The 23340-nt window shown below is 41.6% G+C and overlaps 1 protein-coding gene and 1 pseudogene across 18 annotated transcripts in view; one reads left to right on the top strand and one right to left on the bottom strand.

Moving 5' to 3' along the window:
• Window positions 1-23340, bottom strand: part of NSD1 (nuclear receptor binding SET domain protein 1) — a 170864-nt gene that overhangs the window by 25550 nt on the left and 121974 nt on the right. For all 18 annotated transcript variants that reach the window (XR_010157055.1, XM_016954326.3, XM_054684820.2 and 15 more), the window contains 5 exons: window positions 19145-19345; window positions 16150-16329; window positions 6960-7116; window positions 4869-5074; window positions 896-1008 (listed from right to left, as the gene is read on the bottom strand). Coding sequence is in view for 17 of the 18 variants with exons in the window: in XM_016954326.3 (XP_016809815.3) it covers window positions 896-1008; window positions 4869-5074; window positions 6960-7116; window positions 16150-16329; window positions 19145-19345 (857 nt within the window). In the remaining variant the exon portion in view is untranslated. The remainder of the gene's footprint in view (window positions 1-895; window positions 1009-4868; window positions 5075-6959; window positions 7117-16149; window positions 16330-19144; window positions 19346-23340) is intronic.
• On the top strand, window positions 8030-9210 carry LOC100612629 (protein arginine N-methyltransferase 1-like; annotated as a pseudogene).

Below are 23340 nucleotides of genomic sequence, written 5' to 3'. Positions count from 1 at the left end.
TCTAAGAACAAAAAAGAAATAGGGTATTCTCATCCAGGAACAATGCCATCAAAGATGTTTTACAAGAACAACCTGGGTAATCTCCTTTTCTCAACAGGCCTAACAATATTCTTTCATGTTTTATGATATTTGAGCATCGCAACTAACTTATCTGATAAAAAGAGATTTGTAAAAAGGATTTAGTAAATATTAGGTTGGTGCAAAAGTAATTGAGGTTTGCCATTAAAAGTAATGATAAAACTGCAATTATTTTAGCAACAACATAACACTAAAATTTCTAATAAATTTGTTCTCCACTGTCTCTTTATTTTTATGTCTGTCAATTATTCATATAAATGACATAAAAATGTTTAAAATACAAAGGCTCCACTGGACCCAGATGATAATGGTGATGACTATTTCACTAGGTAGGTTAATTAGGTCCACCTAAAATCAATTCTCCTGACATTGGGAATCCTGGCAATGCGCTAGGAATGGTGCTCTGGTACTTGTTTCTTTTTTTCTTCTTCTTTTTTTTTTTTTTTTGGAGATGGAGTCTTACTCTGTCGCCCAGGCTTGAGTGTAGTGGCACGATCTCAGCTCACTGCAACCTCTGCCTCCCGGGTTCAAGCAATTCTCCAGCCTCAGCCTCCCAAGTAGCTGGAATTACAGGCACCTGCCTGGCCACGCTGGTCTCAAACTCCTGACTTCAGGTGATCCGCCCGCCTCGGCCTCCCAAAGTGCTGGGATTACAAGCGTGAGCCACCATGCCCGGCTATTTCTGATCTTCTTTTAAGCTCATACCTCTACCTAAAACGAACTATGCTTGTGCTTCCGTTCTTGTCATGAACAGAGTGGGAAGAGCCAGCTATTCCATTTCTCTTCTAGAGAAGGTCCCCCAAGATTTTCTCCTCACCTTTATATGTTTATAAGGTGGTGGCTTCTTGTCATTCTTTCGGTCTTCCTGCAGCTGTCTTAGCTCTTTTTGGGCCTTTAATTCCTCAAACCTTGCTGCAGCTTCCTGAAGAGCTATGAAAACAGACGGCACAAGTCACTTCAAAATCTCTGGGTGGAATTACTTATTTATTCACTTATTTTTTACTTTTTCCCCTTTAAGTTGGAGAAACTCCATGTTTTACACAAAAATCGACCAATGCTATATGAAAAAGAAAACACATAACAGCTATTTTCAAACAGGTAATGTAGTCCAAAGAGTATTCAGACATAGTATTAAGACAAAACATAATCCAGAACTAAATGGCACAATACAGACTATCACCCTTTAGATCACTGGCATCCATCCATTTGAATACGAGAACTTTTTTGCTTATCTGTGGTGGCGGATATCATAAAAATTATGCATGGACTTTTTTTTTTTTTTTTTTTTTAGCTCATCAGTTATTGTTACTGTTAGTGTATTTTATGTTTGGTCCAAGACAATTCTTCTTCCAGTGTGGCCCAGGGAAGCCAAAAGATTAGACAGCTGTGCTTTAGATGAGAAAACAATAAACAACTAAATGACTTTAAAAAGCCCACAGATACCATCTCCTAACAACTACACTTCATCTGCTTAGCAAAGTCACTGCCTTTAAGCCTTTCTTGCCTCAGTCCTAAACCTCCCACTTTCGGAAACATGCTACATCTTAGGTGCCCCAGATATTGTGCTCACTCTCCTCTGGCAGAAATTCAAAGTTGAAGCTTTGTTCTCCTTCTTGCCTCTTATCCTAAGACTTGTGTAAATATAAACTATTAGCTCTAATGATACACAGATCTTCATAGCTAATCTACACTCAAGTACCGTACTTTATTTTTTTTGAGACAGGGTCTCACTCTAACACTCTGGTTGGAGTGCAATGGAGCAATCACAGCTCACTGCAGCCTCGACCTCATGGGCTCAAGTGATCCTCCCACCTCAGCCTCCCAAGTAGCTGTGACTACAGGCATGCACCACCATGCCAGGCTAATTTTTTTGTACAGACAAGGTTTTGCCATGTTGCCCAGTCTGGCCTTAAACTCCTAAGGTCAAGGTATTTGTTTGCCTCAGCCTTCCAAAGTGTTAGGATTACATGCATGAGTCACTGTGCCCGGCCCCTGTACTTTCTCATGTTTAAAAGATTGCAGTATCTGAAAAGTCCAACAAAATCTTAAGATTCTCATTCTGCACTTAAAACTGTAATTCCTTATTCTTCACCCACATTAAAAACTCTGAGAATCCCATTCTTCCCACTTTCTCTGTGCCTTTCCCCAAGTCTGTCAGTCCTTTAAAGAAATTCTCCCCCTGACCTATCCTTTTTTCTTCATTTCCTTGTAGCCATCTACCAGAGTTTGTATGTGTTCCATGGAGTCATCTAAATTGTCCTAAAATGTGTTCTTTCCAGGAGAATCATCTAAATTTTCCTAAAATGTGTTCTTCTAAGGAGGTAGACTAGGACATTATTCAGCATGTCCTAGTCTACCTCCTTAACATCTATCCAATATAAATCATATTCTCCATCCCCATGAACAATTCACCATTAGTCTCATTCTTTCTTTCTTTCTTTTTTGGTGGTGGTGGTGGTGGGGCAGGCGGGGAGGGGTGGGTGGACACACAGAGTCTCGCTTGCTCTGTCACCTAGGCTGGAGTGCAGTGGCATTAGCCTCTGCCTCCCGGGTTCCAGCGATTTTCCTCCCTCAGCCTCCCGAGTAGCTGGGATTACAGGCGCACATCACCATGCCCAGCTAATTTTTTTTAATTTTTAGTAGAGACAGGGTTTCAATGTGTTGGCTAGGCTGGTCTCGAACTCCTGACCCCATAGTGCTGGGATTACAGGCTTTAGCCACCGTGTCCAGCAGAGTCTCGTCATTTCTGCCCCAAACTACTTAAAACAGCCATCTCACTGATTTTCCCACTTGCAGCCTCTCACCTTTTAATGGTCCCAACAATGTCCCAGGCTGAAGTTTCTAAAACTCTGCTCTAACTAGGGATCTAGTTAGATCTTCATCCTTTCAGGAAAATAGCCCAACACTCCCCCAACCATGTGCTTAAACTGTACCAAATACTTGGAGGTTGCTAACTCAGGATTTTATTAATAGATTCAACACGTGCTTTCACATGTGATGCCTTCTTGGTAAAATGTATCACATTTTAAGTTCTTTTCCTTCTTCAAAGTCAGTGTAGAGGTTAGATTCTGGCCCTACTATCAGAGTCAGAAACATTCCTCTATCACTTACTGGTACTGATATGTTAGGCGAGTACTTTAACATTAATGTGCCTCAGTTTCCTCATCTGCAAGATCAGGATGGTATCCACCTCATAGGGTTATCATAAGCACTTAAAGCAGAAAATAAACACAGAACAGGGTCTGGCAAACAAAAATGCTAACTATTATTATTATGATTCATTCCTCAAAGTCACTTAGTAATCATTCATGACTTCCAAACGTTGCTCCCCAGCTTCTTCTTGCTCTGTTCCCACAGCATATACAATACACACTTCTGCCACAATATTAATAATACCAAAATCCCGGCAGGTATTTCGACTGCTGGTATCTATTTCAGATTCTCCTGCAAAAATACAAGTTCCAAGAAGTCAGAGGCACCTAGAAACCCCCTGATTAAGGCAGAATCTCAGAGCTTAGGCAGGCTCAGACCTGAGGTATTCCGTATACTCCACCTTCTCCCCCAATCTCAGTGGTGGCCAGCTCTGTGCAGGCCAAAATACTGGTGACTTTATCCCTGACCACCTGAGATTACAAGACTCAAGACCCCAGCTCCTGAAGTATTAGTACTAACAGCACAGTACTATGTATTTTTGTATTAGCAGTAGAACTGATAGACAGCCCATATCTATGTACAGAAACTACAAGACAAACAGGGTAAGTGAGGAGCTACTAAAATAACATGTGGCAAACAGAACCTTTGTTAAACTTGTTCCCTATCGACATTACTCCCATTCCCTAACCAGGAAGTTTTACCTGCTTAGAATCTTCTTCCATGTCACTTGCTTAGAATCCCTTTTCATCTCACCCTATAGACAAAGTCTTACACAGATGCTCCTCATGTTAACAATTGGTTTACCTGGATGTAATCCCATCATAAGCTGAGGAACATAATGGAAGTGCATCATCATAAAGCTGTAAGTCGGACCATTCTGAGTTGGGAACCATTTGTACTTTAAGGACCAAATAAATTAAATAGCAAGGGATATATTATCTTTCAAAGGACAGCTAGAGGAAGAAGGTAATTACCACTAAGGGGATACCAATTATGTACTCTGCAGGGACACTTTTTATAATCCCACTGTATTCTAAGAGCAAACTTTCTCCATTACATGGTAAGAGAAAACCGGGTTCGAAGTTGATTGGACCACCTGGTAAGCAGTAAAACTAGTTCTGCTTATAACAGGGCACCCTGCCTTCATTGCTAGGCCAGTTTACAAAACTTTATTTTGATTCAGAGCATTTATGCTTTGACCTTTACTAGTTTGTTCTACAATATCTGGTGAATTTTACTTCTTCCCAACGAGCTCAAGACAAGACAAGACAAGACAAGACAAGACAAGACTCCTTGGAGCAAATGTAGCTCTGCTAGAGATCTGAGCCTCTGTCTAACAAACTGAAGTGTTTCTTCTATGAAATAGTTTCAGAACTCCATTATTTGATGGAATGCTGAGAAAACAACTGATAAGTCAAAAAAAAGCTCAAGGAAATTCAAATTAAGTAAAGGTTAAGGCTCAAAAATAATGAGTTACATGGGTCAACTTCCTTGCAAAATACTGTATTTGCAGCCAGATAATGCCCTGAGAGGACAAAGGCAGTTTCAAAATGGAGCATATGTGAATTCTAAAACAGATCAGACACTCAGGTAACAGAGGTCTGTGTTTGCCTGAGAAACAAAAAGGATAAAGTTACCTTTTTTATATGTCCCATCCACTCCTTTGCCCATCTTATCCTTGCTGCTCACGTCACCCTCCATGTAAGGGAAGACTCGGGCCTGGTGAGTCCACAAATAGTCATTAGATCCAAAAAAGAGGACTGGGAACTCTCCCACATCATGTCTCATCTTATCAATGTTGGAAGGAACAGCTCGAGGATGGCAGATCTCAGCTGGCCACCACCTGGGAAAGGTGAAAAGGAGAAGGGAAACCTCTAGAAGGCTGCAAGGCATTAGGAAAATAACCTACTCATATAAAAGTAAGGATTAGCAATGTCTGTCTGTCCACATTAAAGTCCATCTTACAGCATTCTTACAACCTAACTAGAACACAAACAAGTTGTATGTGCTAGAAGCTGGAAAACACCTGCCCACATTCCCACACAGGTGCGCACTCCCTTAGACTCAATTATTCTACTTCAAGGATTCTACTTAAAGGAAATAATGATATAGGAACAGAGAGTTATGACAATAACATTCACTGAAGCATTATAAGAAGGAAAAACTGGAAAAAGTATAAATGCTCAACATCAAGAAAATAATAGTATTATCCATGGTACACTATACAAAATAAAATACAATTTGGTCTTTAAAAAGGAAACCTTCAATAATTAGTAGGAATATGGGAGAACAGCACCAAGAAATCAAAACATAAACACATACAAACAAAATCAAAGAATGTAAATTACTATAGAGCCACTTTAGGGAGACAATTTGGCACTACCTATTAAAGCTGGAAACCTCTATCTACCTACTTTACTCCAGAGAATGCCCTAGAGAAGGCCCTAAGAATATAAACCAAATATATACTTGTATATAAGTATATACTTATATTCAAGGTCCCAAGTATATAAACCAAGAAAAACTGACCAAATGTTCACAGTCCAAACAGGAAAATGGATAAGTGAACTAGACATTATGTGACTACATAAAGGAACAGTGAACTATGAATGAACCACTATACAATACTATGATGAATCTCAGGGGCATAAAAGCGAATGAAAAAAGTTGCAGGAAAATGTATCAACAATAATTCCTTTACATAAAGGTCTAAAACATACCAAAGAAAACAAACTCTCACAGAAGGGCGAAGGAATGAAAAACCTAGAATTTAGTACAGTGGTTACCTCTGGGGGTAGGAGAGAATGGAATCAGGGCACGGAATAAACCTCAAAAGTACCAACAGTGTTCTATTTCTTTAAGTGGGAGGTACATACACAGGTGTCACTTTTGTCATTCTTTAAAGTCATGCATGTTACATCCTTTGTGCTTTCCATATTCAATCAAAATATATTTTTTAATTTTATTATTATTATACTTTAAGTTTTAGGGTACATGTGCACAACGTGGTTTGTTACATATGTATACATGTGCCATGTTGGTGTGCTGCACCCATTAACTTGTCATTTAGCATTAGGTATATCTCCTAATGCTATCCCTCCCCACTCCCCCCACCCCACAACAGTTCCCGGTGTGTGATGTTCAATCAAAATATTTTAAAAAAGAAAAAGTGGCCGGGTGCAGTGGCATGTACCTGTAGTCTCAGCTACTCAGGAGGCTGAGGCGGCAGGATCCCTTAAGCCCAGGAGTTTGAAGTTGCAGTGAGCAATGATCACACCACTGCACTCCAGACTGGGTGACAGAGGATACCCTGTCTCAAAACAAACAACCCAAGACACATAACAGAGTATAATCTGTAAAAACAGTTATTTTGGATGGTGGGGGGCATAACTGCGTATTGGTACGTCTGGGAGTACATATGCCGAAATGTTAACAATGCGCCTGCCTTGTGAGATTATTACTGTCTTTTCATTTAAAAAAAAAAAAAAAAACAACTTTTCACAAAATACACAAAAGAAAAAAAATTTCGACAGAGAACATGTATTACTCCTATAATTGTAAATCATAAAGTTAGGTTTCTCTTCCTATAAGGAAAAAAATCAATAAGAAGAGGGGAGGAGTACCATGAGTAATTAAGTAGATCATTAGAAATACGTTAAGCATTGTATCTGAGAGGTCTCAAGAAACAGAGGATGGTAAAACAGATGAGTGCTATTCTTCAGGCTTACCTGTATCGTCCAACTTTTACCCAGACAATCTCCCTGTAGTGTGGCTTTTTGCCTGCCTTACAGTCATTGCAATACCAGTTTCCTTCAGGGATATCAATGTTCAGGCATTCACGATGAAAAGCAGCAGGGCAAGAATCACAGCACAGAAGGCTGCCTCCTGTGGGAATAAAAAAATGTGGCATTCAGATCACAAGACTGCAAGTCATGTATGTGTACATCCATACACACACATATATATATTTTCTTTCTCTTCACTAAAAGATATACTAAATAAAAACATTATCAGTGACACATAATGACCAGAGTATAAACAGCATAAGCTTTATTTAACTCTCGTCAGGTTCAGGTTGGAAATCTAGCTCTAGGACCACAGGCCCTTGGGAAATTCACTTTCCTTGCTGAGCTATAATTTCCTCAGCGGTAAGGAGTTTTCTCTAATAAACAATAACCACATCCGTTTGAAGATTCACCTAGCCAATAAATTACCTAGTAGCGTCTGACACATAAGTAGTATCTCCATATGGTTAGTTCCTTCCCTCCTTTTAGAACTACTAACTTTTCGGCTGGGCACAGTGCCTCAGGCCTGTAATCCCAGCACTTTGGAAGGCTGCAGCAGGTGGATCACCTGAGGTCAGGAGTTAGAGAATAGCCCAGCCAATAGGGCGAAACCCCCTATCTACTAAAAAAATAGCCACGCGTGGTGGCACATGCCTGTATTCCCAGCTACTCGGGAGGCTGAGACAGGAGAATTGCTTGAACCTGGGAGGCGGAAGTTGCAGTGAGCCAAGACAGCACCACTGCACTCCAGCCAGGGTGACAGCAAGGCTCTTATCTCAAATCAATAAATAAATATATAAATGCTTTCAAAACACAGTAGTTTCAGCAGACAGGCAGGCATTTTATTTTGTTGCCAAAAAGAAATGAGCCACGCTGTTGCCAGAAATGAGCATGATTCAAACATGCTAGACTCAAACATGTAATTCCAAGTTTTACCCTGAAGTGGGGAGTAAAGCCTTAGCAAAGAATATATCCGAGTTAATCTTGTTCTCACTGTGCTTCTTTCACCTCTTAAAATTCTACTATAGAAAAAGGCGGGGGTCTTGGCGGCCGGAAGAGGAGTAGGTGCATGTGAAGATGGCGGCCGCCGAGGGCGTGAACTGCATCATGGAGGTGTCCTGTGGCCAGGCGGAAAGCAGCGAGAAGCCGAACGTCGAGGGCATGACGTCCAAAGATTACTACTTTGACTCCTACACCCACTTCGGCAACTCCATGTTTCACAACCGGCACCTCTTTAAAGACAAGGTGGTGCTGGATGTGGGCTCGGATACAAGCATCCTCTGCATGTTCGCCGCCAAGGCCGGGCCCGCAAGGTCATCGGCATCGAGTGTTCCAGTAGCTCTGATTATGCGGTGAAGATTGTCGAAGCCAACAAGTTAGACCACTTGGTGACCATCACCAAGGGGAAGGTGGAGGAGATAGAGCTCCCGGTGGAAAAGGTGAACATCATCATCAGCAAGTGGATGGGCTAACTGCCTCTTCTACGAGTCCATGCTCAACACTGTGCTCTATGCCCGGACAAGTGGCTGGCGCCCAATAGCCTCACCTTCCCAGACCGGGCCACACTGTATGTGACGGCCACCGACGACCGGCAGTACAAAGACTACAAGATCCACTGGTGGGAGAACGTTTATGGCTTCGATATATCTTGCATCAAAGATGTGGCCATCAAGGAAACCCTAGTGGATGTGGTGGACCTCAAACAGCTGGTTACCAACGCCTGCCTCATAAAGGAGGTAGACATCTACACCGTCAAGGTGGAAGACCTGACCTTCACCTCCCCGTTCTGCCTGCAAGTGAAGCAGAATGACTACGTGCACACCCAGGTGGCCTACTTCAACATCGAGTTTATGCACTGCCACAAGAGGACCGGAGGGACCGGCTTCTCCACCATACCCGAGTCCCTGTACACGCACTGGAAGCAGACGGTGTTCTACATGGAGGACTACCTGACCTTGAAGACAGGCGAGGAGATCTTCGGCACCATCGGCATGCGGCCCAACGCCAAGAACTGGGACCGGGACTTCACCATCAACCTAGATTTCAGGGGCCATCTGTGCGACCTGTCCTGCTCCACAGACTACAGGATGTGCTGAGGCCCGGCTCTCCCGCCCTGCACGGGCCCAGGGGCTGAGCATTCCTAGACGGTTGTGGGGCTCCCCCTTCCTCTCTCTCTCCCTCCCTCCCGCAGAGGAGGTTTTAGGGGCCTGGGCTGGGGGGATGGGGAGGGCACCTCATGACTGTTTTTCATAACTTATGTTTTTAGATGGTTGCATTTATGCCAGTAAATCTTCAGCTGGGAAACAAAAAAAATTCTTACTATAAACATACTTCTGTTGGCACTTTATAATTTATTCCCATGCTGACTTTTGCTTTTTTTTTTAACAGTCCAGAGGTCTTTTATTTTTTTAACACCTATGATGCCATGAATTCATAGGGAATAGGTTCCAGCAGCTCAGACTCCTTCCCATTGGTTCTCACAAAGTATGCTTCTCTGAGTGGAGCAAGCTAGTGCTTCAGTTGAACCCAGGTTAACTTTCTCTTTGGCTTCTTTTTCTGATCATTTTCCTTCACATGTTTCAGGAAGCTATCTTGGCTCTTAGGAGTGCTTAATGTGCTCAATATGCACATGAAATCTCTTGGCAAGAATCTTGCCCTTAACTTGTTTGTTTACAACAATGCCAACAGCATGCTGGGTAACACTGTAGACTCTTCCAGTTTTGCCATGATAACACTTGTGGGGCATTCCTTTTTGAAGAGTACCCATTCCTTTGATGTCTACAATATCACCTTTCTTATAGATTCGCATATATGTGGCCGAAGGAACAACTCCATGTTTTCTAAAAGGCCTACAGAACATGTACTGGGTGCCTCTCCTCTTTCCCTTTGTGTTTGTCATTTTGGCAAATTATAGGAAGATGGCAGTTCCGGACAAAAGGGCCTTTACTTAATAATTCTCTTCAACAAGCTGTTAAAATAAGAGTGGGAGTTTTATTTGTTTTTGTTGGGGCCAGGGGTGTGTTTCAGATCAGACTCCTACTTCAACTGGAAAAGCTCACCTTTTGTCTATATTGTATAGTGAAGCTCAGATTCAGAGTAAGATTACATTTGGAAATGCGTCTGCTGCTAAAAAACAAGTCTGAAGAACAATTATACAGTCTGAACCTCTACTTAGCTATTTTGGTAATCAAATAATCTTAGAATGGTACACTAACAGTGACATAAATTCAACTAGCCCAGTGGCGGGATACTGTCTGCAACATTCCTATCTATGCTTAGTCACTTGCTGAATTACAACTTGTTTAGTCTGCTTACATAGTCTTAGGAGAAAAATCTTCCTTTCATTAAATTGGCATTCATGATGCACTAGAAATATTTCACGTACAAAAAGGCACTCAAAGAATGATATAACATGAAAAGAAACCTGGATAAAAGAAAACCCACTGAATAAAGGCCAAAGGTCAAAGATGAGGGGAAAAAGTGGCAAGCACCTCTGTATTTCAGGACAGAACATAATGCAGATTGAGCTGAGGAAGAACATGAAGGAAGAAATCAATAGAACTACTCTGGGTAGATAGATGGGAAGCAGGAAGGAGGGTCTATCTAGTGACACTAGAGGTGATATACAGGAGAAAGCCGGAAAACCAGGAAGACAGACAGAAGAGGGAAAACTGCATGAGCCATTAAAACAAAGATGAAATGAGACACTTGGTGGAAGAGGGAAAGAAAGAGAAAATGCATTTTAAACATACTGCTAAATTGAAAGGGTCCAATTCCTTACAATTTGCAATTTACCAAATTACGATCCTACTACCCGGGTTAACTACCTTTAGTTCTCTCCTTTACATGAGGGGGAAAAAAGTTGTAAGACTATTTTCTATCCCTGTTCACCAACTACAGGATAATCTTAGTTTATGGGAGCAGTCCTTGGGCTTTTTGGCCTCAGGCTTTCCTTGAATTTACAGGACCACATTATGCTCTTGAAAATTACAAAGAAACCCAAAGTGCTTTTGTGTATACAGGATATAATACAGATATTTGCAAGAGAGAAATTTAAAACTAAAAATATTTTAAGTATCTAAATTCATTTTAAGTATCTATTTCATTTTATTATTTTATTTTTATGTCCTAGTTCCCACAAGCAGACACTAAGAATAATTAACATTCTTCACATTAAACATTATTCACATTTTAATAAAAACTATACTTTTCCTCATTTTTGTCACCCAGGGTGGAGTGCAGTGGCATGATCTCAGCTCACTGAAACCTCCGCCTGCCAGGTTCAAGCGATTCTCCTGCCTCAGCCTCCTGAGCCACGCCCAATTTTTTTTTTTTTTTTTTTTTTGGTAGAGATGGGGTTTTTGCCAGGTTGGCCAGGCTGGTCTTGAACTCCTGGATTCAACTGATCTGCCACCTTGGCCTCCCAAAGTGCTGGGATTATAGGCGTGAGCCATCTCGCCTGAGCCATTTTTGGAAATATTTTATGTTTTTTGAGACAGGGTCTCACTTTGTCACACAGGATGGAGTGCGGGCACACGATTTCGACTCACTGCAACCTCCGTCTCCCTGGTTCAAGTGATTCTTCTGCCTCAGCCTCCTGAGTAGCTGGGCCTACAGGCATGCACCACCACGCCCAGCTAATTTTGTATTTTTAGTAGAGACGGGTTTCGCCATGTTGGCCAAGCTGGTCTTGAACTCCTGGCCTCAAGTGATCCACCTACTTCTGCCTCCCAAAGTGCTGGGATTACAGGTGTAAGCCACCGTGTACAGCCCATTTTGGCAAATATTTTGAATCGCATTTTTTGCAATATGTTATTTGTTTGACATACATGAAGAAAGTATGGCCTCTCAGAGATATATTACTGGAAAAGAGTGCTAAAATAACCTGTTCAGAACTGTGGATATTCACTCTTTGATACTATGCTAAAACTCCACAGTGTATAGTTGCAATGTGGAAACTGAAACTATGTCACTAAACTTAAAATGACTACACTAAAATTCATTGATCTGTCTTCTATTTTGAATGCATCTTTTACATATGCAAAGTTTTTAACATCATGCATTAGCTATATTAAAAATATTGCCTCATCTCTACTAAAAATACAAAAAATTAGCTGGGCATAGTGGCACATGCCTGTAGTCCCAGCTACTCAGGAGGCTAAGGCAGGAGGATCGCCTGAACCCGGGAGGTGGGGGTTGCAGTGAGCCAAGATAGCGCCACTGCACTCCAGCCTGACGACACAGCCAGACTCCATCTCAAAAAAAAAAAAAACAAAAAAACAAAATTGGTTCATTGAGTCATATGCATCTTCTAAATGGCCTATTTCATTATACTTTTAAAATCACATTTATTAATACTACCATGATCCAATCAGTAAGTATTAAGAAATTGTCAAACTGAAGGTAGCAGACAATAGTTTACGAAAATTTTAATTTTCACTTAAAAGCTCAAATTTTATCATTGGCCATTATTTCGCAGTTCTTTTTCTTGAATTGATAGGCTCACAGTTGTTCATTTTCAAGTAAATGTCTGCCAAATATCCAAGCATGAATAACCATAGTTTATCAGTAACTCTTACAATTAAAAACAGTGTTCCATGAACAATGTGGATAGTTCAGCTTGAAACTCAGTTGCATGAGTGTTTTAACTCAAGATAACCATCAGTATGCAAAGAAACTGCTTTATGTGTACTTCCCACTTCATCACAGAGAATAGAAAAACAATGTTGACTTCATGGACAAGATATAATAAAACTAAGGTGTTTTACTTCAAGAAACTTCTAAGGTGAAACTGCCATGCTTTTACTGCGAGTAGGTGATGATACAGAACACGATGACTGCTTACTTGTATTGGTTTGGAGGTAGTGCCTTGGTTTATACTAAGGTGGCAGCAGTTTTACCCATCCATTGACTGTGTACTAGCTGTCAGATTTCAACTAAGTAAAAAAAGCTTCCAGAATTAACTAAACTCCAGTCTTTGGCTACAGAAACAATATATCGCAAGTAAGGAAAATTCTTCTTTTACAGAATTATTGGCATATACATACACCTGATAATACAAATCTCCTTAGTGATGTGAATTCAAAATATGTCAGACAAGTCTCAACCAATTTAGAAAGTTTATTTTGCCAAGGTGACGATCACATCCATGACACAACCTCAGGAGATCCTGGCAACATGTGCCTAAGGTGGTGGGGGTACAGCTTGCTTTTATATATTTTAGGGAGATAAGAGACATCAGTATGTGTAACATTGTCATTGGTTCTGATAGGGGGTTGGGGTTCCAGGTCATAAGTAGGTAAAAGACAAAAGGTTGCATTCTTTTGAATCCTTCATCAGCCTTTCACTGAATACACAATTTAATCTGGCTCAGTGAAACTGCATTTTTACATAAATAGGGCAGAGGAAGCAATGAGGTATGCATTTGTCTCAGATGAGCATAGGGATGACTTTCTGTCCCGCACCTGTGAAGATAAGCTATCGGTTTCCATTGCCAGGGTGAAATTCAACAGAACAGAGCAATTCTCCTGCCTCAGCTTCCCAAGTAGCTGGGATTACAGGTGTCTGCCATCACGCCTGGCTAAGTTTTGTATTTTTAGCAGAGATGGGGTTTCGCCATGTTGGCCAGGCTGGTCTCGAACTCCTGACCTCAGGTGATCCGCCTGCCTCAGCCTCCCAAAGTGCTGGGATTAGAGGCATGAGCCATGGCGCCCGGCCTTGTAGCTGTATTATTGAGGAATAAAATGGGAGGCAGGTTTGCCTGATGTAGTTCCAAGCTTGACTTTTCCCTTGGCTTAGTGATTTGGGCCTCCTGGGATTTATTTTCCTTTCACAGTAGTATCTATTTTTTTGGTTGTTTTTTGTTTTGTTTTGTTTATGAGGTCAGTCTCGCTATATTGCCCAGGCTGGTCTTGAATTCCTGGGCTCAAGCAATCCTCCCACCTTGGCCACCTGAATAGCTGGGACTACAGGCATGCACCACCGTGTTCGGCTTCTTTAGTGATATCTTAAGAAAGAGGAAAGAAAAAGAAGGTATTGTTTTCTTGAAGGAAGTCATCTTGCAGGGAAAGTGGGTAATAACAAAGATAATTTTTAGAAGAAAATCAAACAAAATGAGGCAGGCTGCAGAAAAAGTCAGCCCTACAGAGAATTAAAAATGAGACCAGAGACCATTTAAACTTATTTTCTCACTGTGCAAGGGCTTTAATCATATCTTTTCATTTAATTGATGCTATTATAATATGACTGTGTGATAGGGAATAGAGCCTATATTTTATAAACAAGCAAACCAAGCCTTGGTAAAGCAATTTGCCTGAAGAGACAAGCCAGAATTCAAACTTGGACTTTGAGATTCAAAGTACAATGCTCATTCTATTACATATATTGACTCTTTTTAAAATTAGTCCCTCAGAATGTTCAGAGCCAGCCAGGTTTTCAGGAAACTGCATAATCAATAAGTACATAATAAAAAAATTATTGCCAAGTAACTACTAAATCAACAAAATAAAATCTGAAAATAAATGAGAAAACTGAAGAACTGGTGCCACTCTCATCACTAGAAAATAGTGGAGCAAAGTCCACAATGAACTTAGAAAAATACCATTACAAAATACCAATACCATTACCATGAACTTAGAAAAGTATCATTTACCTTTGTACTAGATATCCTTCTAGTACAAAGGCAAATGATGCCTCAAAGCAGAGAAATGAGTACCTGTGGGATCACAAAAGTTCAGACAACCACGAGAAAAACTGAAATAAGGAATTCAGAACTTTAAGTACTACAATTAACATACTGGTGATGAGTGCTAAAATCTTCCATTTAACTAGCAAAAATCAAGCTGTCAGGGATGATAAGGATAGAAAAGAAAATACGTAAAAGGTTAATACTAACTCTGCTCTAAAAAACAAGTATTTTAAAAATGAATAAAATGGCCGGGCACACTGGCTCACGTCTGTAATCCTAGCACTTTGGGAAGCTGAGGAGAGTAGATCAACTGAGGTCAGAAGTTAGAGACCAGCCTGGCCAACATGGTGAAACCCCATCTCTACAAAAAAAAAAAAAAATTAGTGGGGCATGATGTTGAACGCCTGTAATCCCAGCTACTCAGGAGGCTGAGGCAGTAGAATCGCCTGAACCGGTGGGGGAGGGATGGGGAGTGGCGTGGCAGCGGAGGCTGCAGTGAGCCGAGATTGTACCACTTCACTCCAGCCTGGGTGAAAGTGCTAAGAATAAAATATATAGAAAATTTATCTTTCCTCCACGTGATCTCTTAAGAACTAATATTCTTACAATGAGAAAATATATAACTAAAGTTCACAAATCCCTTCACTTTTTCCATCACGTTCACTCTTTTTCTATTAATTTGTATAAAATTGCTTGTTAACAAAACACAATTACATGATAATGCTATTTTCAAGAATTGTTTCTATCTAGGTATCAGACTTTCTATCTGCTGACATGCATGAATGTCTGGAATAATGCCACTTAATATTAAGCAATGATTTTTTTTTTCTGATGGTGAGATTAAGTGAATTTTTGTCTTTACTGCTTCAATTGTTTATCATTTTAACAAAATTCAAGTCATTATTCAAAATAAGAAAAATAAAACCTCTCCCTATTGGGCAACAAAGCCAAGTTTTAAAAAGTTCTGCTGGACAGGCACAGTGGCTCACCCCTGTAATCCCAGCACTTTGGGAGGCCGAGGCGGGCAAATCACTAGAGAGCAGGAGTTTGAGACCAGCCTGGCCAACATGGTAAAACCCTGTCTCTACTAAAAATACAAACAATTAGTCGGGCATGGTGGCGGGCACCTGTAATCCCAGCTACTCGGGAGGCTGAGGCAGGAGAATTGCTTGAACCTGGGAGGTGGAGGCTGCAGTTAGCTGAGATTGTGCCACAGCACTCCAGCCTGGGCAACAGAGTGAAACGCTGTCTCAAAAAAATAAAAAAACAAAAAAAGTTCTGCTATGTAATCATTAATTCGGGACATCATTTCCTGAATGGCAGATGAATAGTATCATTTCTAATATTTTTTCCAGTGGCAATCTGATGAAAAGTATTTTTGTTCCAATTAAAACATTGATTTAATCACTTTTTAGACTACAAATAGAGGAAGAAATGATTTCTTACCTTCTGAGCACACAAAGCACCAGCTAACATTAACATGCTCATGATTTCGGCAGCCCCGCCTAGGGGTAAAGTGATTAGGGCAGATGATACTATTAGATGCAAGGATCTTTGACCCAGCAGCCAGGCAAAAGTCATTGGCGTGGTATGCCACAGGACAGCGGACACAGCGCATCAACCGACCTAAAGCAGGAAAATCAGGGACGAGCAAAAGAAAAACAAAAATATTAAATATAAAAAGAATGTGAGTTATTCAAGTCTATTTGTTAGCACTGAAAAAATGTCACAAATAGAAGGAATGACCACTAAGATGATGGATCTTAAACACTCGATCCATCAAGAAAACTCAGATGGGAGCTATGTGATAAGTCTCCAAAAGGAATCAAATCCCGTAACTGTCAGTGAGCCTGCTTCAACAAGGGAAAGCCCAACTCAAACCACTGTCCTGACAACTAGGAAATCAGCCCCAGAATAAATAGGGAGAGGGGAGACAACAATAATGCTTTTAAAGCCTTTCAAGTGAACGAACCTCTCTACCCTCTCCAGAGGAAATACATCCCCTCAAATACTTCATCTATTATAAACCATCATGAAACCACCACCAAACCCTCTAATGCAATCTGTAATAACAATTAAAAATGAGAAGGTAGCCAACTGCAACTCTTTTCATTTTTCTTTGTATTAATAAAGACATGGGGTTTCCCTGTGTTGCCAAGGCTGGACGTGACCTCAAAGTCTGTGTGCTCAAACAGTCTTCCCACTTCCTGCTTTACCTTCCCAAGAAGCTGGAAATACAGGTGTACACCATCACACTCATCGAAACTGCAATTTTGATCCAACAAGTGAAATTACTTATGAGACCCATGAGGCCAGGAAATAATCCTAAAAAAGGTACTGACAGTCTGATTAAAACAAACATCAACACTGCTAAATTTTACCTCCTCAATCCTCTATGGAAAAAGTCAAGGTTCTTTTGGCACACATGAATTCACCAGCAGAGATACAGTATTGGGTTTTTCCAGGCGCGGTGGCTCACGCCTGTAATCCCAGGACTTTGGGAGGCCAAGGCAGGCAGATCACCTGAGGTCAGGGGTTCCAGAACAGTCTGGCCAACATGGCGAAACCCCGTCTATACTAAAAATATAAAAAGTAGTCGGGAGTGGTGGCAAGCACCTGTAATCCAAGCTACTCCAGGGGCTGAGGCAAGAGAATCTCTTGAACCTGGGAGGTGGACACTGCAGTGAGTTGAGATCACACTGGGCAACAGAGCGAGACCTCCTGTTTTAAAACAAAACAAAACAAACAAAAAAACACATGCTGGGTGCAGTGGCTCATGCCTATAATCCCAGCACTTTGGGAGGCTGAGGCAGGCAGATCACCTGACGTCAGGAGTTCGAGACCAGCCTGACCGATATGATGAAACCATGTCTCTACTAAAAATACAAAAATTAGCTGGGCATGGTGGCATGTGCCTGTAATCCCAGCTAGTCAGGAGGCTGAGACAGTAGAATCATTTGAACCCAGGAGGTGGAGGTTGCAGTGAGCCAAGATCGAGCCATTGCACTCCAGCCTGGGCAACAAAAGTGAAACTCCATCTCAAAAAAACAAACAAACAAACAAACAACGACAAGAACAACAACAAAAACAACTTGTTTTACCAAAGAGAACACATTTCAAAACTTAAGTTTACCTATATGCACAGACAGTTTTGGAAAACTCAGGTCTCAGCTTAACTATGAAGCAGAAGAAAATTTCTAGGACAAGAGTTTTCATTAAAAAAACAAACAAACAAAAAACAAATCAACACGAAACCCCCAATCCTGCCTTGACATGCATTTCTGAATGATATCACACTGAAACCAGAGATATAAAAATGGCCGGCCGGGCGCGGTGGCTCACACCTGTAATCCCAGCACTTTGGGAGGCCGAGGCAGGCAGATCACCTGAGGTCGGGAGTTCAAGACCAGCCTGACCAACATGGAGAAACTCTGTCTCTACTAAAAATACAAAATTAGCCAGGCATGGTGGCTCATGCCTGTAATCCCAGCTACTCGGGAGGCTGAGACAGGAGAATCGCTTGAACCCGGGAGGCAGAGGTTGCGGTGAGCTGAGATTGCACCATTGCACTCTAGCCCAGGCAACAAAAGCGAAACTCCATCTCAAAAAAAAAAAAAAGGCCCGGGGGGCCACGCGTGGTGGCTCACGCCTGTAATGCCAGCACTTTGGGAGGCTGAGGTGGGTGGATCACGAGGTCAGGAGATCGAGGAGACTGGGTGACAGAGCAAGACTCCGTCTCAAAAAAAATAAAAATAAAAAAAATTAAAAATAAAAAAAAAGCCCAGGGGAAGACTACACTCTGGTTTTCTAATCAATAGGGGGAAGAGGACATGCAGCAGAACACTTTCTCAAACTATATCTCACATGAAATCCAAATATTTAATACCCTACCACACAACCACATTGTGTTCTATGGAGCCCTGGCATTGCCTGGCTGCTGAACTAGTTCGTTATGCCCCTCTTCTCTCCCAAATACAATGTTGGGTAATCTCTCTGATAAAAGCTAGAGAGAGGCCATAAAGTGACATGGTGGATTGATTGCATTTGAAAATATCTGTTGCTGGCCGGGCGCAGCGGCTCACGCCTGTAATCCCAGCACTTTGGGAGGCCGAGGCAGGTGGATCACGAGGTCAGGAGATCGAGACCATCCTGGCTAACACGGTGAAACCCCGTCTCTACTAAAAATACAAAAAAATTAGCCAGGCATGGTGGCAGGCGCCTGTAGTCCCAGCTACTCAGGAGGCTGAAGCAGGAGAATGGCGTGAACCCAGGAGGCGGAGCTTGCAGTGAGCCAAGATCACGCCACTGCACTCCAGCCTGGGCAACACAGCGAGACTCTGTCTCCAAAAAAAAAAAAAAAAAAAGAAAGAAAAAAGAAAATATCTGTTGCCAATTAAACTGAGGTTTTACAATTAGACTGGTCCACATAAGAAATCCATACCTTTAGATGCAGAAACATTGGCTGGATTAGCAGCATGACAGGTTATACAGATGTGGAGGGAGCACCGGAAGCCCTTGTTCTGCATAACAGTGGGTGGGTACTTCTGGACACACTCTTCATGGTAAAACTTTCCACACAAGGGTAGAAGGCACCTTTTAACATCTTCCCCACTCTGCTTACATACAAAACAGGTATGGATTCCTGAGAAGCCAAGAGAAGATAAATTAGTAAGAATTCAAGAATCTACCAAATGCTAAACCATTAGGTGAAAAGTTCATAAGAAATTTTATAATGGACTGATCGGTTTGACATCGTCTGAACCCACTGTAACAATCTTAGTATTATTATAAATGAACAATCTGGTAATACATACTCCCTGACGTGATACAACAGAAAGTACGTATTGTCTACAGAAAATGCTTGCCGCTGGCACCCCCGCCAAAAAAAGAAAAAACTGAAATTAAACCTAATCAAGCCCCTGGACTAACTACAAGTTTACAGGAAATATGGATGACAGAGGAACAAGTTAAGGGGATACCTCCAGGAGGCAACCAACGAAATTTAAGTTGGGCTGGGAGAGGAGGCTCACGCCTACAATCCCAGCACTTCAGGAGGCTGAGGTGAGTGGCTGGCTTGAGTCCAGGAAGTCGAGGCCAGCCCAGGCAACGTGGCAAAACTCCATCTCTACTAAACATACAAAAATTAGCTGGGCATGGTGATGCATGCCTGTGGTCCCAGCTACTCAAGAGGCTGAGGCAGGAGGATTGCTTGAGCCTGGAAGGTGGAGGTTTACTGAGCTGAGATCACACCAGTGCACTCCAGCCTGGGTGATAAGAGTGAGACCCTGCCTCAGAAAAAAAAAAAAAAAAAAAAAAAAAAAAAGGTGTGGGGGCAGTATTGTTAAAGATAAGTAGAAACTTAAGAGATGTATAAAAAAGTTTACACTACAGGAAATCACCCGACATACAATGCTGGTAATCTCCCTAACAAAACCTACAGAGACATTTTTGGCCTCTCTCTGGATCTAGATCTTGATTCAAAACATAATAAAAAGACATCCCTGAGACAAATGAGAAAATTTGAAAATGAACTGGCTGGTAGATGACACAAAGAAGTTATTACATATTCTCGCTATACATTAGATGTTGTGTTAGAAACCTTTTGAAATATAGGGAGAAAATGAGAGAGAAGTTGATAACTACTGAAATTAACTGAATACATGGAGATTCTTTACATTGTTCTACCCTGGTGTATGTCTTAAGATTTTTGTAATAAAAAGTCAAAAACCACCCAGAAGCAGTGTACTCAGCACTTGGGAGGCTAAGGCAATTGGATCACTGGAGGCCAGGAGTTTAAGCCTAGCCTGGGGAACATAGTGAGACACCGTCTCTACTAGAAATACAAAACAATTAGCTGGGTGTGGTGGCAGGCGCCTATAATCCCAACTAATACAGAGGCTGAGGCACGAGAATCTCTTGAACCTGGGAGGTGGAGGTTGCAGTGAGCTGAGATCACACCACTGAACTCCAGCCTGGGCCACAGAAGGAGACTGTCTCAGAAAAACAAAACAAAAAAACAAAAAAACAAAACAAAACAAAAACCACCGACCTCTATCTCTCTGTGAGATGCAGTACAACATAAGAAAAAGAGCCTAAGCTTGACAGGTAAACAGACCTCAACATGAATCCTCCTACAGGTAATTGCTGGAAACGGCTCATTCAAATCATCCATTTTATCTATAAACACTGAGAACATCCAGCAAATAAATATTTTAAGAACAATATTTGAATATGTATTTGTAAACAGGGAAAACACTACCTGATGCTGAATAACTGGTAACTTTTTTTTTTTTTTGAGACTCAATCTCCCTCTCTTGCCCAGGATGGAGTGCAGTGGCATGTTGTCAGCTCACTGCAACCTCCACCTCCTGGGATCAAGCAATTCTCGTGACTTAGCCTCCCAAGTATGTGGGATTACAGGCACCCACCGCCATGCCTGGCTAATTTTTGTATTTTCAGTAGAGACAAGGTTTCACCACATTGGCCAGGCTGGTCTCAAACTTCTGACCTTAAAAAATCCGCCCACCTTAGCCTCCCAAAGTGCTGGGATTACAGGCGTGGTAGCTATTATTAAACCTAAGCAATCTAAACAATGATGTGACCACCCTATTGCAGGAAAATAGGGTGAGCCAAGAGCACTAATAAGTGACTCCCATTTCTTACACTGTACCAAAACTGGTAAAATGTCCTACTCTCAAAGATAATAGCTTTCCTAGGAAAAAGAGAAAAAAACCCACAAATTTAAAAAACCAAAAATAAAAAAATTCTATCTTCTCTATACCTCATGTCATGTGCAAAACTTAATACAAAACACATCACAGACCTAATACTGAAATGTGAAACTAAAAAATTCTATGAAGAAAACACAGAACTAAAAATCTTTGTGACACTGGTTGGACGTGGTGACTCACACCTGTAATCCCAGCCCTTTGGGAGTTTGGGAGGCCAAAGCAGGTGGATCATCTGAGGCCAGGAGTTTGAGAACAGCCTGGCCAACGTGGTGAAACCTCGTCTCTACTAAAAATGCAAAAATTAGCTGGGCATGGTGGTGCACGCCTGGTATCCTTGCTACTCGGGAGACTGAGGCACAAGAATCGCTTGAACCCAGGAGGTGGAGCTTGCAGTTAGCTGAGATCACGCCACTGCACTCCGGCCTGGGTGACAGAGTGAGACTCTGTCGCAGATTAAAAAGAAAAAAAACAACAACAAAACTTTGTGACACTGGGTTAAGCAAAACTTCTTAGCTATGACAGCAAATCACAGTCCATAAAAAGAACAAATTGATAAACTGGATTTCATAAAAATTAAGAACTATTAGTCTTACAAATACATCACTAAGAATATGAAAAAGTTGGCCAGGTGCAGTGGCTCATGCCTGTAATCCCAGCACTTTGGGAGGCCAAGGAGAGTGGACCACCTGAGGTCAGGAGTCCGAGACCAGCCTGACCAACAGGAGAAACCCCGTCTCCACTAAAAATCCAAAAATTAGCCGGGAGTGGTGGCACATGCCTGTAATCCCAGCTACTTGGGAGGCTGAGGCAGGAGACTCGCTTGAACCCAGGAGGCGGAGGTTGCCGAGACTGCGCCATTGCACTCGAGCCCGGGTGACAGTGCAAGACTCTGAAAAACAAAAACAAAAACAAAAACCGAAAAAAGAAAATGTGGCCAGGAATTGTGTGTTACACCTATAATCCCAACACTTTCAGAGGCTGAACGAGGAGGACTGCTTGATCCCAGGACTTCAAAACCAGCCTGGTAATAATGTAATAAAATCCTGTCTCTACAAAAATATTTTAAAAAATTAACCAGGCATGTGGCAAGCACCTGTAGTCCCAGCTACTAAGGAGGCTGAGCCAGAAGGATAGCTTGAGCCTGGGAGGTTGAGGCTGAAGTGAGCCAGAATCATATCACTGTACTCCAGACTAGGCGACAGAGAGAGACCCTGTCTCAAGGAAAAAAAAGAAAAATGGGAGGGGGAGGGAAGGGGCAGGGAGGGGGAGGGAAGGGGCAGGGAGGGTACAAAGTGTCCAAAAACTTGAATGTTCTCAGCAGCTTTATTTATAATAACCAAAACGGGAAACAACCCAAATGTCTATCAACAGATGAATGGATCAACAACCAAGTAAATCCATACAACAAACTACTACTCAGCGATAAAAAGAAATGAACTATCAATACACACAACAACCTGACTGAATCTCAAAATAATAATGCTGAGTGATGATTTCACAGATGCATACATATACACATACCAAAATTTATCAACTCATATGCCTGAAATATGTGCAATTGTTTGCACTTCAATTTTACCTTAATAGAGCTGTTTTACACACTCAAAATGATTTTTCTCTTGACCCTATAATATCCTCCCTTTAGGTACTGTCTTCCTTTCTGCTGAAGTCAAGTTTCTTCAAGAAGTTATGTATATGGCTATCCACTCACCCTTCAATCTAGTGTAATGAGACATCCTCTGGCAAAAATTGAAGCATTTTCTCACTGCCACATACAAAAGCCTCTCTTCACTCCAGAACCTCCTTAGTATCTTTGCTGCATCTGCCCCTACAGATAACACCTGACTCCTGTGGCTTCAGAGATATTGACTAGCTCCTCCTCTCCTTCCAGTAACTCGTTATAAGA

The sequence above is a fragment of the Pan troglodytes genome, chromosome 4 (assembly GCF_028858775.2).
Source record: "Pan troglodytes isolate AG18354 chromosome 4, NHGRI_mPanTro3-v2.0_pri, whole genome shotgun sequence".
NCBI lineage: Eukaryota > Metazoa > Chordata > Mammalia > Primates > Hominidae > Pan > Pan troglodytes.
The sequence above is the reverse complement of the archived record's forward strand: the minus strand, read 5'-3'. Positions and strand labels throughout refer to the sequence as shown.